General features: G+C 37.8%; 1 protein-coding gene across 1 annotated transcript in view; it reads left to right on the forward strand.

The window, feature by feature from the left end:
- LOC121507063 (ubiquinol-cytochrome-c reductase complex assembly factor 1) overlaps positions 1-22,387 on the forward strand; it is a 31,697-nt gene extending 9,310 nt beyond the window's left edge. The window contains exons 3-9 of the mRNA XM_041783206.1: positions 514-621; positions 6,290-6,362; positions 8,947-9,004; positions 9,090-9,198; positions 15,747-15,824; positions 16,120-16,233; positions 21,421-22,387. Of these exons, the coding sequence (XP_041639140.1) occupies positions 514-621; positions 6,290-6,362; positions 8,947-9,004; positions 9,090-9,198; positions 15,747-15,824; positions 16,120-16,233; positions 21,421-21,555 (675 nt within the window). The 3' untranslated portion in view covers positions 21,556-22,387. The remainder of the gene's footprint in view (positions 1-513; positions 622-6,289; positions 6,363-8,946; positions 9,005-9,089; positions 9,199-15,746; positions 15,825-16,119; positions 16,234-21,420) is intronic.
- The last annotated feature ends 181 nt before the right edge of the window (positions 22,388-22,568 follow it).

Genomic DNA, 22,568 nt, shown 5'->3' on the forward strand with positions numbered 1-22,568 from the left:
TTTTTAGCAATTAGCATCATCATCAGTGTAGAAAATATGTAATGGAAAAATTCAGAAGAAAAAGTTAGTGAAGTCATTTTAAAGCCAAACTTCTGCGAGCACTAATGAAGAGTAACCGGGGTCATGGTGACTGTAATAAAACTGTCAAAGCATGAAGACAACATGCAGCTCAGAATAGGTCAGTATATTAATTTACTCTACAGCTGCATGGTCAGTAAAGGCCATGCTCCCCAGGTGTGTGTTGTCATACTGAAACTGTGTGTGCTGTTGATTTAATGAGGGTTGTACAGCCTGAATACAGGGAATTAAAAGACTTTTTAAAGGGTTTTGTCACTTTAGTTAAGGCTGGTTTCACTTATTTCTCTTCTCTTATTCTGCTCCGTTAGAACAGCTTTATCTCACCTTTCTTTTAATCCCTCTGTATATTATTTGCCCTTTTTCCCTTTTTTCTTACACTCTCATCTATCCTGTGAACATCTCTTTTACTGTTCTTTGTGTTTTCAATCTCATCAGCTCTACAGCGTGAAGGAGACGCCCCAGCACACAGAGGAAGAAGTCGGGGCCTTCACAAAGCTCATTGAGGCCATGGGCTTCACTGGACCTCTTAAATACAACAAATGGGTGAGTGATGATAGAAATTAGAGATGTTAAGATGAGAAATAACATGCAAAAAGAGCTGAACTAGCACCTTATCATAACATTTCTAACATTTTAGAGAATACTTATTAAAGAACATCTCCATAATGCTGAACTGAGCTTGACTGATATTTGGAACTAGGGCTGAAGGATGCTGAATTTTGTGTTACTTACATGTTTTCCATCATATCAAGCAGTGCTCAAAGTTATTTTTAATTGATATGGTCAGTCTTCCAAGTTTAATGAGGGGCTGCTAATAGAAGGGAAATACTCACTTAAGATCTGTCTTACATAGTTTAGCATCTGCCTGGAGAGTCATGCTGATGTATCTGTGATGTAACAGTGTCAACTGTAGTCTATGGGCTATGCAGTGATACACACAGACTGCGCACACAATGCTCAGTTCTCTGACTGCTGATGGTGATACTAGACAGGATTTCACTGTTGATTGGTAACAAAAATGGCCATAGTAGCCGAGTATTATAGCATCAGCTTTTCATTAGAGTTACAGCCTTGGCTTGCAGTGGGTGATGGTGTTTACAGTTTGTCGTTCATTCACCTGATCATGCACATCCCGGATCTAGAGTAGCCCAGCCCTGTTTCCAGTGAAAAGCCATTTTGACCTGAAGATTTTGTGTACATTTAGGATAGCTTTCACTGTGCTTTAAAGATGTATATCGTATAATAAAGCTAAGGCCACAGGCAGCCCTGTGTGAACATGTTTAAACACAACGGCAGCTACACCTTTAGCCCTTATTTGACCTGTTAGTTGAGTAAAAATATGTCAACACCCCAAGGGCTACATTGAAGGAAGGGAGGAATAGATAGGAGAACAGACGAGGAAGAATGAGGATAAAGGCCAGAGGGGCAGGAGTGTAGTAAGTTATTTATAGAAAAATAACCCAGTCAATAGATTCTTAAATGGGATTCTCAATGCCAAGTGTCTGGTCTCAGTTTACCTCCTACAGAGAGGATGATGAGCTAATTCAGTGTTTGTCAGTGAACAGAGAGCTGCTGCTAGTCAGCATTTACAGGACAGCTATATGACTCCAGTGTTAATGTGTGTTTGTGTCTTTGTGTGGTGGTCAGAGAAGAACCGAAGAGCTCTGACCTCCCAGCAGGGGGTTGAAATATGAGCCTGAGTCAGAATACTTCTCAGAGAATGAAGGAGACTTTTGAACAAACCCAGATAAGTCTATATCAGTGCACATACTACTTTAAAAGTGTGTTAACTTCTAAAAACCACCATATGAAGTCACTTAAAGCAGGGATGCCTGTGATTAGCCAGCGAAATGGTCAAATTCACAGAGGCGTGATAAACACTTGGATGTTTTCATTTATAAATCCCTGATTGGACGTACACCTTCATATATAACATCTATGCTGAACTGGACCGCTGGACATTATAATACTTGATCTACTGACTGTTTAATGCTGCAGGTCCCAAGGGTTTACTCTGAATTTGGGAAATCAGCTTTTAGCTTTTATGCTCTAAAATGTGGAACAATTTACAGGAAACTCTCGAGATTGGCATCTTAGTTTCTCTTGGGCAATTTAATGAAATGCTCTCAAATCATTTCACTTCATTATGTGATTGTTTTAACTGAGTATTATTCTTCTTTTTGTTTGTTTGTTTGTTTGTTTTTGTGTCTGATTGTATCTCGACATCATTATAAATGAGGGAAACCTCAATGATTTTCGAGACTTAAATAAAGGTTAACCCTTTACCTACTGAGGCTTAAAATGGTGATTTGGACATATTTTGTTATTGTGGCTGTAAAATAGTCAGGAAATGCCCTAAGTCTGAGAGTTTTGGTCCCTTTTCCCAGGAGTACTTGAACTTGACTTTTCAACATCTGGTTAATGATTATTGCACGTTATATGGAATTGACAGCAGTTTAAAAGAAGAAAAATCAGAAAAATGTATTTTTTTTTCATGGCTTTTATGAGAAGAAATTTTGGTATTGCTCATGAAGTTTTGGTTGGACATTTGAAATGTGAACCTATACATGTTTAGAACAATCACCAGTCATTTTTTTGAGTCTAGGACTCTGGGTGTGCAAAAGAGAACTATATATGCTCTTCACCTACCTCAGTTCAGAAGATGCATCCTCCAAATTCCTGTCCTCCTCTATGAACCGTAGCGGCTGTTTTACCGTTCTTGATGGTCTTCCCAACATTATAAATGTGTGTAATAAAACACAGACACACAATACCACTATCTAACGCTATTTTTTGAAAACAAAACACCACTCTCACTCGCTCTCCTTTTACTCTCTTTCTTCACTCTCCTTTCTCACTTGTCTTCTGCCAAAGCTGCCGTTTTCACTGTGCTGTTCGACATTACCATAATATATATACCACACATCATATATTGCCAGAAAGCACAGATTCTCAGCTCTCTGTCAGCATTGGAATTTTTTAAATTGAGAAAAGTTTCGAGGAGTCACGGTGTTGAGAATCCGTGTAGCTGTCTCTCCAAACTTCAGGTGTATTGTTATGAATGCCCACGTTATATGGTTGCGAGTACCATAATGAACCATATATGTGCGCATGCCCACAATTCTCAGCTTTCCAACACCGTTGGAATTTTTCAAATTGGACAAATTTTAACAGAGTTATGGTAATAATACTCTGGACACAATGCTGCCACTGGCTCCGTAGGTAAAGGGTTAAATGAAATTCTGTTTTTTCCCCCCATTGACACTGGAATTATGAATCAGTTAAGCTGACTATTAATATTTTTTTTATCATTTCAGGCTCAAAATCCCAGTCAAACCCTGTGTCTGTACTGTAACACAGCCACTTGCCACTGACCTTGCAAACTGGATGGATTTGCCAGACTCAACAGGCAGATCCATCTCGCAAAGTTCCAATCTAACATTTGTGCTGAGTCAGCTCTACTTGACTCGGCCTCTTTTTACATAGGAGACACTTGGTGTCTTTTACAATAAGAGATGGTGTGTGTATAGGAAACACATTTGGTTTGCACAGATGCAAATGGCAAATCTTAAGTATTTTGATGATTTTTCAATGAGAATTTATAATTTTGATTTAAATATTAGTGCTCATACTTGAACTTGAAAAGAGGTTACTCTTCGTATGAATCAACATCTACAGCAAAAGTGCTGTAAAGTCATTGCTATACATTGTTTTTGTGTCCCTGCATGCCCTTGTTCATTGGCTGCTCCTTACAGCTTCACAAAGGTTGACTTCCAGTAACACCTCTTACAAGAGAAAAGAGAATCCAAGATGAGGGAGAAGTCTCCTCATACAGATACACAGGCTTCTAATGTTTATGAAATGATAACAGGGTGGGAAACTTTTCATTTGTAGCAGTACACATTTTTTAAAATACAATTTCTACTCGGTCAGTATGCCTAAAAGAACACCGTTAGTGTGGAAAAACATGTTCTTCATATTGCATCATGCATTACCATTTTACAGTCTGTTGATTGTTAACACGTCCATAAATTCATAAAGATATGTAAACCTGCATGCCTATTAGCCTGCTGGCAGATTGAGCAGAAAGCAGAAAGCCAAATGTTAAATCGAGTCATAAAAAGGCAGTTAATATTGTTCAGGGTTGTGACTGTTATTTGCATCACACCCTTGTAGTGAATCTGTTTCCAAGAATTCACACATCAGTGGAGCATAAACATTTACAGCTGCAGCGAGGTTTGGTGATGTTGATGGTTTTCAACGAGGTGGCGTGTATGCAGAGGAATGTGCGTCGTCGTGGCGTGTAGAGCTTGGCGACACGTCCGCCTGGCAGAGTTTGGCAGCAGCACTCACACGTCTCTGACCTCATGTCCTGTTTTCTCAGAGGCTCCTGTTGACGTCTGTAGTTTTGATTTCTTCACGGAGTTGTTCAAGTTAATTTGCGTGGTGTACTAGGGTCATTCTGCCAACATCAACACTATTAACATCACAGACCTAACCAAAAGTGCACAAAATATTCTCAGTTACTTCACATCAGTTGACCAAAGGTTGACTGAAACTCTGGTACTCTTAAGTTTTTAAAACAACTAAACTGTTAATGTGATGAAAGACAGTATGAGGAAGTACTGAAGCTTTAAAGGAAAACCATATCTTTTGTGATAATGTAACCCAAAGCTACCTAAAGAGAAAGACAGAAATCGTTGTCGCAAATTAATTGGCAGTGTTTCAGCACAGAAACTTAATGATTATAATGGTGCAGTTTGACCAGTAAGCTGAAGAATGCTTGAAATGTCTGGGAATTCTGAACAAGACATTATGGAGGAGTATCAAATCTAGCCCATAAACTACAGCTTTTTCATTGTCAGGCATGATTAATGACCTTCAGAGGGATAGCAGGTAAAAAATTAATTAGGCAAACTACACATACAACAATGCATTGGTAAATTGAGGGTGGTTGAAATTAACTTAATGCCACTCAGTGATCTCCTTTTATCTTTAGGGTATCAATGAGGAAACTTAGCTGCTTTTCTGCAGCCTATTTTCTGTCTTTCACAGGTATAAAGAGGAAGAACAGCATGTGTCTTTTAGGATGAAGTATTGTTTTGGATTGCAGACACTACATGTGTAAATTAAAGTTAAAGATAAATAAAAGTGGTTATTAATGGTGCTGTAAACATCAGCAGCATTAGAAATAACCGCTGATGTACAGCAATCTCTCGTTTCTCTGGGTGTCTCTCTGCTGCATCTGACATGCAACAGGTGCCCTTGGGCGAAGATTATCATATGACGCCAACTATCAGCGGCCAGCTTGTAGTACCTCTTGCATAATGACTTTAGAACAGAATAAGAAGACAATAAAATCTTCACTGACCACCAGTGGGGAAAATTTGTTTTAGGCTCTCCAGATGCATATAGTAGCTTAAAAGCATTTCGGCAATCAATAAGGCATACAGAGTAGCTAAACTTACACATTAAAAACGGCAATTTCATCATTAGTCATTTGCAAAACCAGGCCTTAATACGTGACCCTTCAAAATAAAATAAAATTACATTTAAGAAGTCGTCCTGGTGAGGAGCACTTCAGATTAGGGCTGAAGAATTTGGGAAAATTATCTAATTGCCATTTTTTTTTTTACCCAATATTGCAATTGTGATTTAATATGTGATATTTCTTAAGTTCCTCATCTCTTGCATTTTACAACAAAAACCAGCAATAGCTCATTCTACATTATAACCAACGCAATGTTAGAGTAAACTCACTCATTTCACTCATTTCACAAATTTGAACTGAACTGAAAAACATACAAAAATAAAGAAAATAGGATTTTTCTGTACACTATTCTGAAAAAAAGGCACTAGAATGATTGCATGATAGTTAATGTACCATATCTCTGCTGCAAAAAAAGTTCTTAGCAAATTTCAGGTTAAAGAAATTTTGCACCTTCTGCGATCTGAAAATTACAGCAGGCCATATTGAAATTTAATCTACTTTGCGATTAATTGCCCAGCCCTACTTTAGATGTCAGGGAATGAAGTGGCAGATGTTTAAGCACTCCCCCCTCTGCACATGCATGTTCGATACTGCAGGTCCTACTTACTGAATCTCTTATTGATACTGAATAAGGAATGGTGAAAAGAATAACACAAACCCTTCAATAGTTTGTTGATCAAAGGTTCTAACTTTTTCTTTTCTCCTGTCTTCTTTCCTCAGAAAATCAAGATTGCTGCCTTGCGGATGTACACATGCTGTGTAGAGAGAATCAATTATGACGAGTTCTTTGAAAGTAAGTGCAGAAGAGATTCAATGATTTCAAAGGGAATAAACAAGTGTGCTGAATGTTTAAGACATCAAAGGCAAGCTGAACGTGGTTTCAGTCTGAAGAGAAACAATCTGGTATTAAAATCCACATGTTCTCTTAGGTTTAAAGACATATTACTCTTAAATCCTCTTTCAGATGCCCAGTTTAGAGTTCTCTTAGAAGACACAATAAAGATAGTCAATATTTATGATTTAAAAACAGGAGGGAAAATCTTTTTTATAATCCCTTTAGAACACACTTAGAGCACACACTAACAGACATACATGCTTCAGTGCTAGTCTTCATCCAAACTCTGGACATGGAGCTGCTGGCCGTCTTTCCAGTCCAAATGAAGTTGATTGGTGTTCAGGGACACTGTCATCACCTGCCTGACACATTTACTTGACACTTTATAGCCTGGCACACAGAGACAAACACAAAAGCTCACTAATATTATATACACACACACTCTAATGTGAATTTGCAGCTGCATTAGTACCAGTGATGCAAAAGTAAAACTACCTTACGACAGACCAAGAAAGTCTCACTTTTACTGTTTTACTAGTTGAGTAAGAGTCAATAAACATAAAAATGTTCATTGTGATGTTATAAAAGAAAGATTATCCACAGGAAATAAGACGTGTGACATCTTTCTTTAGAAATATTTAAATAATTGATCAATATTCTTTCCTTTGACTTTCAATAATTGTAATTACAAACTAGATGGGCAACAGTTTTAGAATGTTCAATCATTTGTTAAAACAAAATGGAAGATTTCATGCAACTTTACTCCTCTTAAATATACTCTTTATTGTTTTTAGTGATGCCTGGTTATAATACAGTGTTACTGCCAGACGAGGCTGATGTCAATCTAAAAGCTGTTTGCTCAACACCAACAAGTAACAGAAATAGAAGAAAGCAGGCATTAGTGCTGGATCATTAATCAGTTTCAAATTTCAATCACAATTTTAACTTCCCAAGATTAAAGAGATTATATATGCTCATACTTCTGTGTTAAACTTGCTTTGTCCTGAAATTTGGTCATTACCAGATGTTTCTGTTTTGATCAGCATTTTTTCCCATTAAAGTAAACACTTTTGTTTATTTATTTTTACTAAATCCCAGATGCAATATTTTTTCACACCTGACATGTGTAAAAATACCAATTAAATATTTTTTTGATTAGTAATGTTATGCTCTACACATCATTGCAATGTTCAAGTGTTAATTTTTATAGATTAAAAAAGTCCTTATTTTTTGGGATTTTTTTCTAAGTAGTTTAACCCTAGTTTAACCTATCTAATGTTGGTTATAATATGATATGTTGCTCATGTTTGTTTAAAAGTACATAACTTGTGGAACCTCAAAATAATTGAATATTTAGTCGCAATACTGGAAGAAAAAAAAATCACAAGTTTTTTTTTTTTTTTTTTAAATAAGTCAGCCTTACTCTTAATTTGGGAAGCGATCTATTTAACTGAACAATTTTATGTTAAAAGTCACTTAACTTTACTGAGTGTTGTGAAGGTAAACACACTGTTTCTTGTGTAAAAAACAATGTAAAGCAAAGTTAAATCTGTTAGCCCAGTCATTCCCAGACTTCAGTGTGCTGTTCACCAGTTTGAGACCTGAAAATGTTTTTGCGCCGACCAAAACCCTGGTACAATCATAACAGGAGACTGAGACATTTACATTTTATCAATTATCGTTATTTATAAATTATTATAATATACATAGATATATTTTATTATATATGTTTATATAATATTAAAATAGATGATGTATATGAAAAAATAATATTTATTAGCCTATATAATAGAATATATCTATATTTGTATCATTTTATTATTTTTATTTTATAATCAGGAATTTTTAATCCAAATGCTTGCTTTCAGTTGAATTAACATAGTTAATCAATGCAGTTTGTTTTGTTTTAATCAGACATTGACAAAGTCACTTAAAATTTTTTAATACAGTATTTGTCAGTGTAAATATACATGAATATAAGTAGCATCCATGTCCCTGAAGACACTAATAAATCAAGAATAGAATGTTTACTTGAGTTTCACTTTTTAATGCAACGCCACTTAAACTGTTGTACATCAAACAAAATAAATGATAAAAAGGTGATACGAGTTAAAACTTCTGTCCATGTTTATTCCTGAGTCTTAAGATAATAACATGTAACCAAGTATTTTATGGTCATCAAAACACTATTGGATTTTCTTTAAATTTCTATGATTTTTGGTAAATGACCTCTCACACCCCACCTACTCCACTGCTGGGACCAGTGGGCCCCAGCCCACACTTTGAAAAGTGCTGTGTTAGGCCTTTTCTGGCAACTTCCATTATCTGTTAGTGTCAAGCTAACAAAATCAGACATACAGTACATTCTGTCCAATCTCTTAGAATATTTAAATATTCTTTGAATAATTGCCAGTGACTTTAGAAGAATTATTTTCCTTAAAATACATATCCCTGCTCCAGATACTTCAAGTCCGTTGTGAAGAAAAAGACGAGAGTAAACTTGGAGCTTTGAATGTTAGTTAATGCTGTGTGTTTTTTTCAGAATGCTCCCTCCCTGACACACTCAACTCCTGGTTCTTGGTAGCCCAGTTGCACGTCTGGTGAGTCACGCGTACAGCCATATTTCTTCCCAACGTTCTTTTTCACAGTTTTAATCTTGTTGTTTCTAATTCTTTCCTCCATCAGGATGTGTTTGGTTCGAATGCGTCAGGAGGGCAGAGCAGGGAAGTACATGTGCCGTTACATTGTGCACTCCATGTGGGAGGATGTCGAGCAGAGGAGCAAGATCTTGGGGGTAAGTTCTGTTTCTGTCTGTAAAAGTCTCATGGTCACCATCAGCTCATTCTGCAGAAAGAAGCCATTAAAATCATACGACAGCATTCCCACCATGAAGACATACTCTACATGCTCTACATCACACTGCATGTAAAGCCTGAGGCACAGCATGCCTGTGATAACACACAGGGTCAGTATTTCCTAAATTTAGCACACAGACTGATGTCTATATGTCTGTACATGCAGTGTTATGGAAACACAAGTGACCCTTTACAGTTCACAACACCTTGACTAATTTTGGCTCTGAGGGACTAAAGAAATTTGGTGACAGCAGCTCTGTTCAGCTTGATTTAGTAGTGTGTGTTAGATTATTGCTGTTAATGCAGGGACTACAGTATGAAGTATAAGCCTCATATTTATTGTCACTTGGGCAGGTGTCAGTTTACCTGGGCCGAAGTATAGCCTATGTGTGGGAAACACTGATGTCTGATCATCTTTGTGCTTCCAGCCCTATCATTTGATTAGCACATTATTTTGGCTCTCACACATGCTTAATGCTCTGCATTTATATAGTGGGAAAGCTGCAGATGGTAAAGGGAGAGAAGGAGTAGTAGTAGATGATGAAAGAGAGAAAAGAAAGGTAGGGGGATCAGCAGATGAGAGGTAGACTAAACAGTGTACATATTACAGATTTATCTGTAGATTATTAAAGTTTTCATTGCACAACAATAAACTGATGGTACCTTGAAATGTGTCCCCCAAAAGTCCCACAAAGTCTTCACATCCCAGCCCACTGTGGTGAGCTTGATTTAATATCAGATTAATAAGCAGCACGAGAAAGATAGAGAGGAAGAACTTCATGAACTGAATGACCAGAAAAAGGAATTCCTGAATTCCCAACCATAGAGCCCAGATTAAACCAACTAGATGTCATTTAGTTAAATAAATGTTCATTATTTCGAAACATTTCTGCTTTGGGCTGATGCAACAGAGCATGAAGTTTTATTTGTGACATTGCATGCTACAGAGGAAGCAATTTTGTTTATTTAAAGTTTGACATCAGAATAATTGTGCCAACAGTCTCAAGCTGAGAGTTTAGCCAAATCCCAGGAGAGCGAGCCTGGCAGCGGTCATCGTGTTCACAAAGCTGCTCCTCTATTCTTTCTCAGCAGAGCAGCTCCAGGAAGTGTTGCTCATTGACATCACAGAGTTTAAACCTGGCTCCGCTCAGATGGAGCTTTCAGAAAGATTTTCTCATACACAAATTTTCTAGAATTAACTCTAATTATACACAAACATGCTGTAGTTGCATGTGTATTTATGATATTTGACCAAACAGTGGATGCTCTGGCCTTTAACTTAAGTGGTACTAAGGAGCATATTCAAATCCATCTGCAACAAATAAACTGCTAGGAACATATTTCGGGATATTTCATTGACCTAAGCCTTGAGCTCCCCCTCCTATAAAGCCATTACCGGAGGTTGAAACAAAACTGCTTCTCACAAGATGTGGCCAAAATTTTCCAGCAAACATAAGTTCATTGCACAGTGCAGGGAAATTTTTCTACGCTGTACCAAGGAGCCTTGGAGTTTTAAGCCTTGAATGGTTTGACCTTGTTTAATGTGTGTTAAAATAATAAAACAGAAAGAAAACCGAGAAAAAAAATAGAAAATAGTCAATTTTCTAACGTATAAGAACAAAATAATCAGAATTATGTTAAAGAACTAGTGGTTGGAATCAATTTGGATCGTAGATATTTTATCAGATCTGTTTATTTTTAAATCATTACCAGTGACAAACATTTTAAACACCTATTAATAATGCACAACCTAAATTTGCATGGGTATGCATTATTAAGACATGCCATTGTTTTGTCTATTTCAACTGAATTTATTCCAGACCCCAGAAACAAGGAAGGCTTTGTGAAGCACATTTCACAAACAGGGCAACAAAATAGGCTTCTCATCCAATGAAACATTTAAGTTCATTTGTTTAAATTCTGGAGTTCAGGATTAACATAACTTGATATTGACAAAATCCAAGACAGTGTACCTCTAACATTAATCATGCATTTAGTCTCATGGTAATCAATGATTATACCATTAAAAACATTTTTTAATGACCATCAATGTCCAAACCTCACGGACATCACCACTTCCCTCCATAAAGAGACAGGGTTATTATAAAGTTTCACTCGTGATTCGTTATTCCAACAGGTAAACCTCACAAAGAGTTGGAAAAGTTTATAAATATCTTGGAAAAACGATGGAAAGCAAACCAATGATGGCTGTAATGGTTAAAAAACAGCATCTGCCACTCTCCTCCACTGACTACTGTGTGTTTCCCCTCTCTTCCCTGTTTGAACCTTGGCAGATGGTTAAGGATGCTTCCTTTTGAGCTGATCAAAACCAATTTGGAAACGTTGTGCAAATAAATGTTTTTTTGCACACTGTTGGTTTAGAAAACCACAAGACAGCTCCATATAGTTTTGAGGACTAACTCATAAGTTCCACAAATTACCGCTGTGTTGGAAAGCAGAGGTGGAGAGGCAGCATAGAGCTAGACGTAAAAGAGCTGATTCTATGATAAAACCGCTGTAGCGGATCGCCACTACATTCTATTCCTTTACAATCTGAGATCGTCCTATCAAGTGCCCTTAGTTTGGGGTCAGTCAGACACTTTGGTTTTGAGTTAAAAGATCAAGATTTTCTCTACTTGTTATAAAAAACACATCAGACTTAGTATGTACATACAGAGTAAGCTCGGTGGCAGCTGATGAGTAGAAAATCCACTCTGACATTTTCATGATGTTAACTGAGCAGGATGGTTGAAGTGCAGCCAGGGTTCAGAGGGCCGTACATATATGAGCTCTTTAGTTTTGCTCACTTTGTTTTGTGTGACAGAAAGAGGTCAGAGATGAGAAATTACAGAGGTGCTCTGTGTGGTCACTCTCGCCGTGTGAGCCTGCATGCATTGGGCAGAGCACAGGGGGTACATGTGTGGTGGGTGTTTTCACAGCTGTGGATGTGAACTTTTGTCAGCATGTGTTCATGTGTGTATCCCTGTGTGCTGGCACAAGCCTCCACATGTGACTGCAAATTAAAAAAAGTTCATCAGTGTGACCTCGACAGAAACCACAACTTCAACTCACAATCCTGCCTGAAATGTAATCCGAGCACCAGGCAGCCACTCATGGTTACCATTTACAGAAAATATACATGCCATTGATCACTGAAGCCACATTTATATGACATCCATTTCAGCTAATAAATGTTTGTAACCTTGTAAAGCAGATAGATTTGTCAGACTCCTTCTCTGCCATCAGGTAAATCCATCTTTAAAAGCTCCAATCCACAACGTTAGTGCCAAACTGAACACTGTTCGTCCAATCAGCATCAGTTGAGGAGAACGAGTCGGTAGCTATTGGCGGTGTTTAGTTGTACCCGAAGCCGTTTGCAATGGCTGCCTCCAGTGCAGTGATTACCTCAGATGTAGCTTAAGCATAGCGTCAGTTGTACTAGAACTGGACCACATTTCTGTATAAATAAAGAATAAAAACAATACTAAAAGCTTTACATGATGGTTAAGAGTTTTCCCCTCTTCTGCTGACCTGCCTCCATATTAGTTTGTGAAAATTATGGGGGGAAAGGGTTAGTTGTTATGAGTGGGTATATACAATAGCTGCTAGTGGGGTAATTAGCTCTGACTTAGCCACAGCGCCAGTGTTGTAAAAACTGGACAATATTCCTTCATCAAAACAGGGGCAGAGAGAAACACTGAAAGCCTTTCATGATGGAAATGATGTTTTTTCTCTCCTCCCAGTCTGCTTCAGCTTTTCTTTACTATCGTTACAGGTTGGGTTTGCCGGTGTTTCCAATGGCTGCTGCTGTGGTAGCTGTTAGCTCAGATGTACCTGTAGGAAAGTGGCAGTTTAATCAGAATTGGACCAAGCTTGTTTTGGCAGAGAAGAGAAAAATGTAAATAAGAGTAAAGTAAGGATGGGGGGAAGTTCTGACCTTTATTAAAGGACAAGGGACTCCACAGATGGAGTAACAGTGACCTTTTTGTGTAAACATGATATGCTTTATGTATGCTTAAGGCTCTATACTCCAATATAGGATGTTTTTTCACCCTGTCACAAAAAGACACACACTGTGTCACACACTAAAGCATGTGCTTTAGCTTGCTTGCGATGTTTAATTAAACCATATAAACGTTGTATCAACCTGAAGGACCCAGCAGAGTTTACTCATACCATGTTCTCAGTGCAGCTCCACAGCAGCAGCACATATATTTTTACAACACAAACACAACCAGGAGCATTGATTGGACTTGTTCTTAGGTTTCATGTTAATTGTGGTGAGGAGCAATAAAAACATTGGTCATTTTCTCCATGTTCATAATTACTGCTGCAACAAGCTGAGACCAACCAAAAGTCTGAAACCACCACGGTGTTCCTTTCTTCACTGCTGACCTGCTGCTAAAACTCTGATTGTACCTCAGTCGTATTCTGGATTATTCTCTGTTTTGTTTAAAAAATTAAAGGACTTAAAGCAGGGGTTCAGTAGACTAAGATAGACTCAGGTATTTTGTAAAGACATTCTAATATTTACTTGTGCTAAATGGTTGTTTTATAATTGACATGTTTCTTTGTCTCAACCCATAAGGCTACAACATAAAAGGTCTTTTTAGACAAGGTGATATCAAAGATTTGTAACTTGTTTTACAGGTTAAAGCCTGGTCTGGGACCTCTTTCTTTCATGTCTCATCCCCACCCGCTCATCCCTATTTTCCATCTCTACCCACTGTCTTTCTCTCTAAATAAAGGCATGAAAAGCCCCAAAAATATATCTTTCATTTTAAAAAATACATCAAACTGATAAGACGGAGGAGAGCTGGACAAAAGAAAGGCCTTTTACAAGATGTATTGATTTAATTGTATTTTAAAGTGATACCAGGAGTTAGACTTCTTAACTCATTGAGTGCCAGCCCTTTTATAAAATGGAAAGTGGCTTGTGCCAGTGTTTTTGGCCATTTTGAGTCATCTTTCAAGACCCACAGAATATTTTGTACTACGATTCTGAAAAAACCAAATAGCTTAAATGAAAGAAGAAACTCTCTATTTCATCATGGAAAAAAAAACGTTTGTTTATAGCTTGTTCTGTTCTTGATTTATCTGAAGTTGAATAGAGGCTAGATTCACCAAAAAGACCACTTTTTTTCTAGAAAGCTGAGAAAAATGCATTTTTGTGAAAGAGTCTGTCAAGCAGAACAGTGATTTGAATGTTATAATTTTGCCTTCAATGACATAAAAGACATCTGAAAATTGTATTACAAATGTTATTTTATTGTAAAATAAATAACAATGCTTCCAGTCACTGCTATGCCATTCACACTCTGGAGTGGGCGGCCTCTACAGGACCTCCCTATACGCCCACATCCTCTCCTGCTTGTCGCTGTATGCATCCAGCTGGCGAGAGGCTGCCTTATGTCTCCGACACAGGGGGGGAGCCTTGCAACATTCTTTAGCCTCTTTGTGGGCCGAGGCAGATCAATAAAAGCACCGACCCCTGGATTCGCTGTCATTAAGTTCAGTGTCGGCTTCAGTGAGTAAGCGATTTCTCAGGCAAAAGTTTAAAGTTTCTTCCAGCATCTAAGTTAGAACTTTTAGCTTAGATTACCTCCGTAACGATCGCTCTGCTCTTTGACCCCAGGGTCTCCACCACTGACGTTTGATCTACCGTCACTTTTTTACTTTTCAAAAGATTTCAAAACTGGAGTACAATTTTTAACTAACAGGACTTGCTGCAATGCTCAGGAGCACTTTTCACTGTTAAAGTGACTGTTCACTATTGATAATTGAAGTGTTAGTTCATGCTGGACACAGTAGCCATATGCCCAGCCGTGATCAGCTGACAGCCAGCTGATTCTAATTACCAGCTCCCACAGCCAATCACACCTCTTTCTGTCAGCACAGTGGTGTATTTAAATATGACGTCCTTCATACTTATCCCTCCTTGCATTAATGCTGATGCACTATGCTCCTGCTGGCAAAGCTGAACCTCCTCCACCCCAGCCTCCTCCTTTATAGCATAAAGCTTGTTGCACCCTCATTCAGATTCATGCTGTAGATTAATTGCTTTTGAGCTAATTTCTGTGTATTCAGTACTCACTGTCATAAATGCATCTATCCATGTTTCTAGCCATGCCCTCCCTGGAAAGTCAAAGCATACAACCCAGGGGAGCATCTATTAAGCAGAGCTTCCAAGTTTTAGTTTGTTTTTTTAAAGCAGACCATGAAGGTACTACATTTTTGTTTGGTTTTGATGCACAATGCTGATGTGCTTTGAGCTTAAACTCACCCTTACAAGAGCCAGTGTTTGTTTTTGCACCAGTCACATGATAAAATGTTATGTCACAGAACCTTCGTGACTTGATAGCAGTCTTGATCAAAGTGATGTAAGGCCTTTAAAAACATAGTTGGTGAGAATGTTTTGTAACTTACCAGCATCTAATGTGTTTTTACTGTGCTTCATTTGTTTTTCCACCTCTTTGTGTGATTATAGATTGATGCCATCCACAGAAAGGAAGCAACAAAAGCAATGACAGAGACATTCTATGCAGCAATTTTTGGATATGATGAGGTGAGACACAATTACCATAACACATATACAGTGGAAAACTTAGAAGCTTACATTTTTGATAAATACTTCTCAGAAAGAGAGACAGCACTGGAGTAAAACATTTAATACATCTTAAAAAAGACAAAATGTACTTAAAATATCAAAGAATCACTGGTGAATGAAAGGTTATTCTTTCCAGTTTAATGGAGGAATACAACCCAAAATAGCCCAAAACGTGGATTCCTTTCCTAGCAAAGCAAAGCCAGTGCCATGTACTTAAAGACACATAAATGAGATAAATGTGTTTGTTTCACAGGGAATCCTGTCTGATGACTGTGTCCTGGCTGCAGCTCTGTGGAGAAACTTGTTTAACCGTGACTGTGAAGACCCCAAACAGCTCGAGTTAATGGTGGAGTACGTTCGCAAACAGGTAGGTTTGTGTAGAAGTTGACTTCTGTGTGCTCCTTCCTGTGTACAAAGTCCTCCAGCTATGCTGACAAAGCATAGCTTTTTTTTTTTTTTTTTTTTTTACTTCAAAAGCTTCCCGTAAACAAAACAATCATATTACTACAACCTAAATTCAGGATCCTCCTGTGTTATTTATCTGGTTTGCCACATCACTCCTCACTTTCTCCTGTGGCCTCTAGCAGCAGCTATGTACAATTTATGTCACACAAGGTACAAGGATGGCTAAAATTATTTTAGAGCTGCAGCAATAGATTATTTTCATAGTCGAGTACTCTATAGATTCTTCTGACGATTAATCGAGTACTCTAATAAGAAATATTGCATTTTTTAATCAGTCACTTTGGCTTTTTCAAGAGAAGTAGTATTAGAGAAATGAGAAAAGGAGCTGGGTCCCTTAAATGAACTACTTCTATATTAAAAATTGGTATTATTCTTTAAAGAAAATATATTTTACAAGTGCAGTGAAGTTCTGATGACAGTTTCTTCTTAACGTTACAAGGAAAGGAAGTTAAATAATGACATTAGATTATGCCATATTTGGGGTTTTAGGGATCCTCTCCCAGGAAATTTTGGGTGTTCACACTTTATTTCTTCTATTGTAGTTTATTGTTATTTTCCAATTTGCCATTAAAGTAAAGGGACACAATCATTTTGACATCCTCTACTTTATACATGCGTGTAATATTTTACATTATAGCAACAATAAAGTTACATCATTCACACAGAGGTCTGATGATGTCTGAAAGGTTGAACCTTTAGATTACAGGAATATGGATGATATATATATATATATATATATATATATATATATATATATATATATATATATATATATAAAATTGATTTTGATGGAAAAAAATCCCAACATAATGGGCTTACTTACACAACAGGCTATGTGTAAACTATCCATTACCACAACAGTGTGTAAGCACCACTTTAAAGGATAAAATGTTAACAAGTATCTGCTAATTTTTGAGACAAAAAATCATTTTCAAGTTGAGACAGTTGTTAATTTACAAGAAAAGATTTATGTTTACTTTCTCAGTCTTAAGTTTATGTGACCCAAGGCTTATGATATCAAAAACAGCTGACTAAGTTGAAGAAAATCATACCAGATGAAAGTGTTTTCCTTGCACTAGTACAACAGTTGATAAAACTTTTTTGAGTTTTAATCAAAATGAATCACTTATATCATTTTAGACCTTTTAGAAAGAAAATTATTCTTTTTTTCCTCATAAATTTCTGCTTTTTAAACTCTGAAATATTCAGTTTGGTTGGTGACAAATGTCCAATGTAAAAAATTAAAAAATGTAAGCTAAAAAAAAGAAAGAAAAAACAGACTTCTTCAAGAAGTAAACAGATCTTCTTTTTTTGTTGTTGTTTTGGTGGCCCTAATACACCATTGTTCTAAATGTATAATTAAAAGAATATATGCATGTTTAATCTTGACAAAGCACAATAAACTTCTTTATTTACCCTCAAATACATGTTAATCAACCAGCAGAGAAGCAGGAAAATAAAGAACATACAGAAGCAGCACGCCTGACTGCACACAAGCAATATGTGGTGTGGCAGAGGTTTTACTGGCTTATTTTAATTTTAGCACTGAACTTGTTTTTTTTATCAGCCATTGGGCTAGTTTTGACACACAGTCCTGGCAGCCCTACTTGGGGGGTGCCTGGACCCCATGTTGGGAACTGATAAACTAACATGAAGAATACAATTCTGATACCATACAGCAGCTTAGATTTTGATTAAACTGCTTTTTAGTTGCCAACATTTATCTTATAGGATAGACAGAGATTTACAGTGAGGTGACCTGGATTTTGACAGCAGGAATGGTAAAGGCACGGTGGGTCAGGCTGTGACAGTGGGATGTGTGAGACTGAGCTAATTAGCTCTACAGCTAACGTAACTTCCAAGCATTCGGGCTGTGCCAACAGAATGACAGCTCAGCTGTCTCACCCTGGTGTCAGAGTTCTGTCGGATATGCTGTAGGACCGTTTATTGCTGCAATTTTAAGATAACTCTGTCATCAAACAATGCAACTCTCTTATCTAAACAAAACATTGCTTTCCCTCACTTCCTCCCAGCAATAGTAGACTGTTTTGCAGAGCGCCCCAAAGAGCCGAAGGACTTCTGGATTTGCAGTTTTTTTATGTAGTTGCTTATGAGTATGCATATTTTTTTATTTTTTGCATTTTGTCTTTGGCAGTGGTTTTAATGTTAACAAAATTGTTTCTGCTTTTTGCAGCAAGTTTGTTTTGGAAGTTTTGGGGGGTTTTTTTGCTTGCTTTTTTATTTACAGCATTTCTTAATAGACTGTAAGTTTGTCTTAAAGTGTTTTTTTGTTTTGGCTATTGCTGAGCCATGGTACCAAACAAATACAATATAGAAACTATTTTAGCCAAGAACAACTTGTGTGCAGGTGAAGGAGTAGTGAATGATGTCAACAAGGATATCTTGAGTACTAAAGACTTTCCTGGATTTACAGGCTTTAAACTTCACACTAATCAAAATCTATATGACTTGAGAATGACCTTTTGTGGAGCAGTGTTTCCTACCTATTTCATTAGAGATTGTTTTCAGTAAAAACCCAAGCAGATAAAGTCCTATGCCTCCCTCAGACCTCAGGTTGGGAACCCTTGTTGTAGAGTAACAAGCATTACTGATGTATACTACATATAAATACTACATTCACACAAGCGCTAGATGATCATGGCTTATACATCTGAAGATTAACCTCTGTATCCAAAGAAAAAGGCTTCATATCCATCAACATCACTGCTGTATCTGAAGTCTATAGTCACTGCTGTATTCTCCATGAAGGCTGCTCAAGCTATAAAATGTGGCGCAGACATTGTTGCATCATAGATACCAAAGAAAATACAGACAAGAACTGTGTAAAACGATGAAGAAATTATTTTACATACTTCAGCAGAGGCTCTGCATCTTCTTCTGTTGGTACAGCTAATTAATCCAGTCCTCATCTGCCAACTCCATCAGTGTCCCTGAGAACCCACCCACTGCTATAACCCGATACTCCTTTTCTGCATCCCCCACCTCAAATGAGCACTTTCCCTTTTTGCTAACCTCCTCACCTCCTCCTTTCTCTCCTTTTTGTATATTTTCTTTCCCTCTGTGAGATTGAAAACACTCTGCTGCTTTCAGAAACACCTGCAGGCCTCCATCTGCTGCCCGGGCCATGTGTTCCCAGACCTCCTCTCTCCTTTAACTTCACCTCCTTTCATCCGATCTCTGCAGCCCCTCTGTTCGCAGCTCTGTTTACATCCAGCTGCTGCTTTTACCTTTAATATTCATGCTGCCCAACTTCTGCTGCATCGTCTTATAACGCCTTACTGTCATGAGCCAAAACCAGAAACACACCACTCTGCAGGTGTGTTAAAGGTCATGGAAGCAGTGTCCAACTGAATCAGCCAGTAAAGGCTCTCCTGCTGCCTGTGTGAGTGTTACGTCAGAAAACAAACAAATGACACACTGCACCCTGGAAGTTTGTGTGCCTGTTGGTTACAAACGTGTAACACACAAACACCAAATGCACACATAAAACAAGTTTGTTGAGTAAATCGTTGTTGCTCCATCATTTGTGACTCGTAAAACTGCTGTTACGTTTAGACATCGCCATGAAACACATTTGGGCACAAACGCTCACACATGCATGCAGAGATGCACATCACGTTTAGCTTAAACTTTATTTAGCTCACTGCTAACAATTAATCTGAAGTGTTTATATTTTCCCCAACAAATACAGTGTAAGAGATCATATACAGTGATGTCTAAAAGTATTTTCCCCCTTCCGGATTTCTTATTTTGCATATTTGTTACACTTTAATGTTTCAGACTATCAGACTAATTTTAATGTAACCTTAGTTAATACAAGATACAGTTTTAAATGATGATGTAATTTCAAATTCAGGAGTATACGCAAAAGTTTTAATCTGTCTGTGTGTCATCCACATGGAAACGACCTTTTGGGAGGCTGGAAATGCTACTTTTTTTTTAAACCGGGTCCCAGGTCTCAGAAACAACACATCATGGCGCCATCGAAAACAGATGAGAAACAAAATCATTGAAATCTATCAGTCTGGAAAGACTTACAAAGAAATTTCTAAGGGGTTGGGACTCCAGTGAACCACAGTGAGAGCCATTATCCACAAATGGAGAAAACTTATAACAGTGGTGAACCTTCCCAGGACTGGCTGGCCGACCAAAATGACTCTAAGGGTGTATTGACAACTCATGCAGGAGGTCACAAAGGACAACATCTGAAGACCTGCAGGTCTCACTTGACCCAGTTAAGATCAGTGTTCACGATTTAACAATAAGAAAGAGACTGGACTAAAACAGCATCCATGGGGGAGTTCCAAGGACCAAACCACTGCTGACCAAACAATGAATTTTTTGGAGTGGCCTAGTCAGTCTGGACATAAATCTGACTGAGATGCTGTGGCATGACCTTAAAGTAATGCTGGAAAACCCTCCAGTGGGGATGAATTAAAACACTTCTACAGAGAAGAGTGGGACAAAATTCCTCTACAGAGCTGCGAAAGACTCATTGCCAGTTAACTAGGGGGTAATGATTGTTTCACATAAGGACAGGCAGCTTTTGGTGGCCTTTTCCCCTCAATAAATGAAATCCTTATTTAGAAATTGCATTTTGAATTTATTTGGGTTATCTTTGTCTAATATTAAAATTCTTTTGATGATCTGAAACTCTGAAGTGTTACAAATATGCAAAAAAAAAATAGAAGAAACCAGGAAGGGGAAAAATACTTTATACAGCACTGCACCAGTATCAGTCAGGACTGTCAATGCTAATGCATTAATCATGATAGGTCTATAGGTCCGAAATCTTTTAAACTGAAAGGAAAAAACTTGTTTGGCAGCCCTAGTAGAGATTTATATCATTAAACCAGATACTTAAATAGACCAAATGTTTCACAGATCGCTGTGGAAGGGAAAAAATAATTTACTGTCTAAGTTTAATCACTTGAAGAAGAATGGTGTAAAGATTAAGTGTGATTTTGTGGCTTTATTACTCCATGTCCCCATGTCAGACCTATTCTGGCGTTAAAGGGTCACTCCAAATGGAACAGTGACCATAATTGTGGACTTCTTCTCTGTTTAGATGCAGTACATCGATGCTCTGGATGGAGAGGACCTGCTGCTGACTGGAGAGGTGAAGTGGCGCCCTCTGGTGGAGGAGAATGCTCAGAGCATCCTGAAGGTGGTCACACCCACGTATAACGACACGGGACTGTGAGGCGAAGAGACGGACTCCTGTTTCCTCTCATCCAAAGTCCCCGTCCTTTGACCTCTTCTCTCCCCTCGCTCTCCTTTATTCCTTTTTTTTTTTTTTTTTTCTTTTCCCCTCTTTCTTCCCCTTCGGTAATGTACCCGCTCCCTTGTGTCATGCTGTACTCTGTCATATAAGGAAGGATTTTAAATTTGACAGTCTGTTGCTGTCCTTTTCTCCATCCTTTGTCTTTTTCTTCTCTCTCATATACCCAAACCCAGTTTTTCCTCCTCTGTTCTTCAGAGTTCTGTTTCTGGAGGTCCAGTATAGTCAGGATAGACAGTCAGGGATCTTTATCACACACAAATCTTCTATTAAATCCATAAATTCATGAAACAAGCCAGCCAAAAACCAGGAAATGCCATTTATCATCATCCTAAAGTGTTTCCTGTCGGTTTTGAGAGCCTTCTTAAACTATTGAAGCTTCTATTGAGGGACGAACACACAAGAGAACAAGACACTGTATTTATATTTTCTTGTTTTTTCCAGAAATGCCACTCTGTATTTGTAAAATATTTTGTATATCTCCATGTTTACGCTCTTCTTCTGTCCTTCACTGTACGTTACAACAAGTTTTACTCTGAATAATGAAGTAAGGTGAAATGATGAACAAACGAAAGACTTAAGTCTATCTTTGTAAGGGAATTTTTCAGCTGTTTGTCTCTCTCTCTCTGTTTTTTTCCCATGATGCTCTCAGACCCGAACAGGAAGCTTGTACGTTGTCACTGCTTTAAAAATAAAAATAAGATTTGTTTTTGTTTTTAAAAAGACAATAAAATGTTCTCTGGATGTAAAATAATCCTGACTTTCTGGTTTGTTCTGTTGAACCTTTTTTGGCTCTCTGATTGGTTCACTGATCCACCAATCAGAGAGCCCCCCTCATAGCTACTTCTGGTTCGAAAACCCTCCATAGGCCCCAGACTTTACCTTGCTGTGGTTTATAAGGCTGTGTATAAGAAAAAAAAACATCCTTCGATACT

The sequence above is a fragment of the Cheilinus undulatus genome, linkage group 3 (assembly GCF_018320785.1).
Source record: "Cheilinus undulatus linkage group 3, ASM1832078v1, whole genome shotgun sequence".
In the NCBI taxonomy this organism is placed as follows: domain Eukaryota; kingdom Metazoa; phylum Chordata; class Actinopteri; order Labriformes; family Labridae; genus Cheilinus; species Cheilinus undulatus.